The 6,736-nt window shown below is 44.5% G+C and overlaps 1 protein-coding gene across 2 annotated transcripts in view; it reads right to left on the bottom strand.

Moving 5' to 3' along the window:
- fam184b (family with sequence similarity 184 member B) overlaps positions 1 to 6,736 on the bottom strand; it is a 30,866-nt gene continuing 24,130 nt past the window's right edge. The window contains exons 14-18 of one of the 2 annotated variants that reach the window (XM_065959259.1): positions 6,541 to 6,736; positions 6,303 to 6,429; positions 3,391 to 3,498; positions 1,777 to 2,150; positions 1 to 670 (exon numbers count right to left, since the gene is read on the bottom strand). The exon at positions 6,541 to 6,736 is cut by the window's right edge and continues 161 nt beyond it. In XM_065959259.1, coding sequence (XP_065815331.1) covers positions 598 to 670; positions 1,777 to 2,150; positions 3,391 to 3,498; positions 6,303 to 6,429; positions 6,541 to 6,736 — 878 coding nt within the window. In that variant the 3' untranslated portion in view covers positions 1 to 597. The remainder of the gene's footprint in view (positions 671 to 1,776; positions 2,151 to 3,390; positions 3,499 to 6,302; positions 6,430 to 6,540) is intronic. The other variant, XM_065959262.1, reaches the window with a different exon arrangement.

The raw sequence follows: 6,736 nt of genomic DNA, 5'->3' as shown, positions 1-6,736 counted from the left end.
CAAAAACAAAATACTTTTATTCAATTTGTTCATTAAGAGTATCATACATTTTTGCATTGGAACAAGCTTCATTTTGGTATGGTGAGAGTCGTGTGTGTCCGGTTTGTTTTTGACGAGGATCTTGGTTGAATACGTCGGATGCTTCCATACTCAAAGAGACGCTTTGTTCATCGTAATAAAAATGTACATTTTGCCCGGACTGAACGTGGGATGAGATTGGAGCAGAGGTTGCATTTTTTTTTTGTTTGTTTGTTTTTTTTGTTGTTTTTAAAAGGAAGACTGCGTTTAAAAAAAAAAAAAAGAAGAAAGATACGGAGACATTTCAAACTATACAAACAAGATCCGGCAGACCTTTGTTCTGAGACGAGGTCAGGCATGTGTTCGAGAAGCACTTTTTGGTTGAGCTTTGAGGCAATGTTTGAGATGGCCTTGCTGGTGATGAGCCCATGTGTGTGTTGATGTGTGTATGTTCCTGTGTGTGTGTGTTGGAAGCAAACAGATGTGTATAAGAAGCGATGAACTGTATATGAAGAAATGTACTTGCAGTTGCTGTGTGTGTGTGTGTAGGTGTGTGTGTGTTTATGGGTGTTTTTGTGCTTAAAAGGAGAAGTATTTTGTGAACCACTCCTGCTTCAGACCCTCTGTCCCTCTCTGCTCCAGGTACGGGCCCCTAGAAAAACAACAGAGGAAACACATTCATTGACTTTACAGTAAGAATCATGTCTAATATTTAAAGTGTTGGCTTGTAGATTGATGGAAACTGAGAAACACCAAAGAAGCTGCACAATTCTACAATTCACTGAGCAGACGCTTTTATCCAAAGCGACGTACATCAGAGAGTAAGAACAACACAAGCAAGGATCTAGAGAGGAGGAAACCATGTCAGTAAGTGCAAACGGGGGATGACCCTGATGAAGGCCACGAGCCGAAACACGTCGGTCTAAATTGTTAATGAAGTTGATCTTCTTGCTACAAGTGTTGCTGGAGCATGTTGACCTCTTCTAAGCCTTTCACTCTTCATGCACCTTTTCAGTTGGCGAAGTTTGTGCCAGAAAATCCTCTTTTTCTCCAGTAAGTGCAAACGAACAGCTTTATGTTCGATCAGGTGCTGACAGGAAGTGACCAGAGGCAGAGCACAACATCGACGGCTGTTCTTAAGAGTTCTAATCAGCATCAAAACCGTCCTAAATATCATCATCATCAGTATCATTAAGGTCGTAGATATTTGTAAAGAGCTGGGTCTTTAGCTTTTTTCTTAAAGGTGCAGAGGGACTCTGCAGATCCAATGGAGTTTGGTAGTTCATTCCACCACCGGGGGGCGACAGAGGAGAAGAGTCTAGCTAGAGACTTGTGGACCAGGACGAGAGCGTTTAGGGAAGGAGGAGCCGTTTCTTGTCGCTGCGAGAAGTAAATGGGACAGGCCGGGTTCGAGAACAAAATGACTAAAGGTGCATCTGAGATTTAAAAAAAAAAGGGGGCGCAGCTACAGCAATCGGCAACAGCAATGAAAATCAGCGTAGGTGTTATGGGTCCCTCATGTGGACCCCGGTGAGCAGACGGGTCACATGCACCTGTCATGACCATCAGATCAGAGCGATGTAACAAACACGATCTGAGTCACTCATTTGAAAGCCTTGATTATTAATTGTACAAAAATCTGTTATTTTTTGCACCTATTTAATCGAGGGTGCAGAAATGTAATGTCATGCATGTCATCTCCCACTTGTGTTTTTTCAATTGTGACATCTGAGCTTGGATTTTTAAAAGCGTCCTTACCTGACTGAATGGGCCTGGCAAGACGGCGACACGTAGCGGATGCCCGTCTGCGCCGAGGGGCAGACGGGGAGCGGGGCGGTGGGCGCCGGGGTGGGAGGGATGCAGGACGTCCGGGATCGGGTGGAGCGAGGGAGGGTGGGGGAGGACTGTTGGCTGAGGGAGAGGGAGGTGTGCTTGTGTGGAAGAGAGGAGGAGGAGTAGTGGGGGGAGGTCTGAGGGTGGGAGGAGGACTGGTGAGGGAGGGTGGAGGAGGAGTGCTGATGGACAGAGGAGGAGGAAGACGACGAGGAGGACTGGGGGAGGAAGATGCTCCTGTCGTAAGCTGCGGCGCTGGAGGCGCTGGTCACCCGAGGGGGAGACTCAGCACGCTTCTTCTGTTTGATTAGAAAAACAAAAAAAAACTAATGTCAGGGTAAGAATCTAAAAAATGTAGTTTCTGTAAAACTTAAATCTTAAACCTGCATTCTCTGTAATGGCCAGCAGGGGGGGGCTCAACAGGCTGCACAAAAAAAGAGCCAGGGGGTAACAGATGTGAAAATAGTGATTACTTTTAATTTGATTTATTATATTTGTAAATCAAAATTCATAGGGGTGGGTTCACACATCCACAAAAAAAACTACCAAAAATCCCCCAAATATTCAGGGTGCAGCTGCATGTGTGAACAAAAAGAAAACTCTGATGTGTGAACGCAGCAGTTCAAAGACATGAAAACTGAACGCACGCAAACAGGAGGGAGTGATTTGTTTATACGGCGGATACATCCAAAACACTTAACCCCCAAGTTGCTCCCTCTGCTTAGTCAGCGGTGTATGAATGTGTATGAATGGGATTAGTTTACACTGATGGACAATTTACACAGCAGCCTCTACCATCAGGGTGTGAATGTGTAGGAGTCAGAAGACTGGAAAATAAATATACAAGCTCAAGTCCATTTTCCCATTTTCCCATTAAACCCCCTCCCAATGGATCAAGATGAAGTCTCCAGCTGCGTTCTCACATCAGCTCACTCAGACTTCATGTGGAACATTTTATCAGGAGGCTGGCAGGGCAAACTTGCTTGTTTGTGTTGTGAATATCCAAATTCTGGGGATTCTGTTTCATGCCGTTAAATGTCATTTTGTGTAGATCGAGTTAATCATGACAGCTAAATTCATGACTGTCATCAAGGGGTTGACATTTTTTAGAAGCTACATATAAGAATTTAAGAAGAAGGAGGCACAAAGCTCGCTCTGGATGCTACCTCTGTTATATGCATCTTGAATCTGCATACTGTGTACATATATTTCTATGTAGTGTTTCCTTTTCACCACTGGGTGTTAAAAATATGAAAAAATGTTGTAAATATGTGTAAGTACAATGATCGGAAACGTTAATGTATTGCAATAAAAGTATAAAAAAAAATAAAAAAATGTAAGAAATAGATATAAACAGTCAAACACATTTCGTTAGTAGGAGTAGCAAAGGCTGCGTTCACAGGACGAGCTGGATGTCTTTCGCAGCAGAGTGACGGACACTGAGCAGTTTGGCTCCGGCCCCAGCGAGCGCTTCTGGCCGCGAGGCGTCCGGGCTCTGATGTAAAAACATTTGTGCCTGAGCAGAACAGACAAACTCACCCTCATGGTTGGCGTGGCGCTCCCCGGGCGGGACTTGCTGTCACGATGCCTGAGGGTGCTGTTGTCCCCGGCAACAGGAGGGTGGAGCTGCAGCTGATGCCTCTCTTCCTGGAGGGAAGGAGGACGAGGAAGGACTTTTGTTCATTGGCCTCGTTCACAGTTGGTGTTTGTTGTTGCTTTTTGTGTAAGCGTTGTTGTCTGGAGGGTGAACTTGTTTGCCTCATGCTGCACAGATGGCTCACACACACACACGCTGGCAGAGGACACTTCTAAAAAACATGAGATTCTCTCCTACGCATGTATGAACTCAGACGATCAATGGAGGCACTGATCCAACTGGAGCAGGCGAGGTCGGTGAAGAACATTTCTATTTTCTATTTTTTTTAAACGTCTTCCTCATAAAGTCAGTCTTACTTGATTCTCTTGATCACAACTCTTAGAAGTCACTCCAGAAAATCCACCTGGCAGCTCATTTTGCACCTTAACCCGCATGTTTCCTACTTTGAAATGGAAAACTGTATGATGTATCAGACTGTTTGGGAGCTTTTTTTTTTTTTACCATATTACACAGATTTTAATTTTTCAGCAACAGTAGATGATGACAAAGACAGAAAACTTTAGGCTAAAGAGGAGGGGGGTGGAGCTTCACAAACATTATATCAGAGCACAGCAGCTGCAGGGTATGCATGCTAACCACTAGGTCATAAGGACACAGCAGCGTTATATCGAGAGAAGTCCCAGCAGCGCTCTGATTACTGGAAAGGTCGTTCCTGGCAGCACATCAGAAAACAAAAGCTTTTTCCATCGATGCATTCCTGAAAATTTCTAGAATATTTCCAACAGGCTGCTCCTGAAATCTTCCTTCTCAGGAGGAGGTATGTGACGTAAAAAAGGACGACACAGGAGCGGCAGATGAGGCAACACAGTCACACTATATGATGACAACTTCTGGCTTTATATTAAAGTATGTTAGTGCTACGTGTAGGTCATCGTATTAAACGTAATGAAGTAGTTTCAGGACGCTGACATACAGTATATATGGTGGTGCGCCAGTCGCTGGATATCAAAGTCCTCACCACCTCCTACTCACAGCTCACCCCGACTTCACGCTGACTATTTACTAGAGTGGCTGAAATATTCCAGGTAAAGTCGAGTAGAACAAATTTGACTCCTGCAGCTCCCCCTCGAAGATTTCAGGAGTTTTGCGCTTAAATCTGCTCATGAGGATGGATCAGCAAGTAAGTGGACTTTGAGTGGAGGTTCTGCATTTTCTTTTTTTCCAAACACGAGAATGCTTAAAGATGGTGAAGGTTTCAAATGTACTAAAATGTGCCTTAGGTTTATGATTTATCCTCCTTCACTTTGGACAAACTGTTCAGATCTCATGACTGTTTGGCCCGTGACGGCATTTGAAGCTTCTTCCAAAGAAAACTGGACTTGGTTGAAGATCCTGAAGATGTTCCAGCTCTCCTCCGAAAGGCTTCTTTGGGTCTAAACTAACTGGTGGACGGATCCTCAGAGGCTAGCTGTGTCCACATGTGACTGATTCTAGCTCTAACACTCACTTTCAAGTCTGATGCAGAGCTGGCTAAACACTGAAGCTTCAGAGTCAATGACATGGCAACCTGTGTGGACATCGACTCTAGAGGACCGGGCGGGGCAGGGACAGCTCTCTAATGTTTTGAATTTGCACTGCAGTACCCATTTTAAACACTAGGTGTCAGAGTTACATATTTCTCCTTTAATACAAATCATAAAAAAGAAAACCGTGATACTGAATGCTGATGTTTTTGTTAAACAGTTTATCTGGAGGAATACCAGTGGGACTAAAAAAAAACAGAACATTGATAATAAACACGTCTCTGTTTCCTTCCTGTGCGCTGCATCATCGACTGGGACAGACTTTTTAAAGTCTATATTTGTCCCGCTCTCAACAAATATATTAAAAATAGCGCTTTGTTCTGTCTTTCCAACTTTTCCATCTGCTCTTACCGTCCACGGCAAAAAAGCACCAAACCTTTTTGTTTCAACTAGATATGAAAGTCTCTGAAATGCTGGGCGCTGCAGCTTTCAGTGAACATAAGAGGAGCAGATAGTGCATTTTCTGTCGACTATTTTCAGCTGCACATTGAAACACAGTCGGTGATCTATCGAGAGTTTTTACTGCAGCAGGAATATATATGTCGAACTTTTTGGGCCATTTTTTGACTTTATTAGATAGACAGGAAATATTGGGATTTGAGGTAGGGATACTACAAACACCCACGCTCACACATACAGGGAAGGATGCGGAAAAAACGCAGAAACTCGAAACCTGTTCCTAAAGAAAAAAAGAAAACGATGGACGAAAGTTGCAGAGTCAGTGTGCAAACATGAATGACAAACTAGACTCAAGTTTCTTCTCTGTTTGGAGTCCGCTGCTCCGCCATCTTCATCCCTCCGAGAGCATCTCCACAACCTTATTTTCTGCTACCAGCATGTGTTTCTGTGTGTCTGCAGGGGTCCTGCACTCATGACCCTTTTTATGGGCATTAGTGGGCGGTTACCTACTGTATGCCATTTGGGAACAACAGGCACACGATTTCAACTTAAGAAGATGTGAACAATTCAGTCGTTTAAGAACACGTTGGTGAATGTGACAGAGGGGTTTCTTAGAAATCTCCTCAAGAGATAAGTCAAGAAAAATCTTACCATACTTCATAAGAAGATATTGATGACTGACGGCCAATTTGGGGACATTTTCAGGAGTGCAAAGCCAATTTGAAAGTGGCTATGATATCGAATCCTCAAATTCAACAGATGAGTTTTTAAATATTTGTCAGTGGGATAAATAATTTGATGGTTTTTGTTGACAACACGTCTTCAGGTAAACGAGTAATGTCCAGTGTATGTGTGTGTGTGTTTGCTCTCACCACTAGTCGTTTGATGAGCTGGTCCCTCTCCGTCAGCCTCTCCTGAAGCCTCCCCAGCTGCAGATCGTCACAGCGGGGCTCCCTCCTCCTGCAGCGCTCCTCCCGCTCGCGCAGCCTGCAGTTAAATCATATACACAAACACACATCTTTTCTCTCATACCCGTCCTCCTCTTCACTAAAACGTTAACTCATGATGGACTCCACCACGTGTTTCCACACGTCTGTCCTCTCTACTCACTCATTCTCCAAGGCCACGATGCGAGCCTGCAGGTGCGTCTGCGCGCTGCTGTACTCCGACACCAGACTCTGCATCTCCTTCTTGTGCTCCCTCCTGATCTCCTCCACCTCCTCCCTCCTCTTCTCCTCCTCGCGCTCCTTCTTCTTCTCCTCGTCCACCTCCTCCTCCTTCACGTCCTCCTCTTTCTTCTCCTCCC

Source organism: Labrus bergylta, chromosome 1 (genome assembly GCF_963930695.1).
Source record: "Labrus bergylta chromosome 1, fLabBer1.1, whole genome shotgun sequence".
Classification (NCBI taxonomy): domain Eukaryota; kingdom Metazoa; phylum Chordata; class Actinopteri; order Labriformes; family Labridae; genus Labrus; species Labrus bergylta.
Note: the sequence above shows the minus strand (reverse complement) of the source record. Positions and strands in the feature narration are given on the sequence as shown.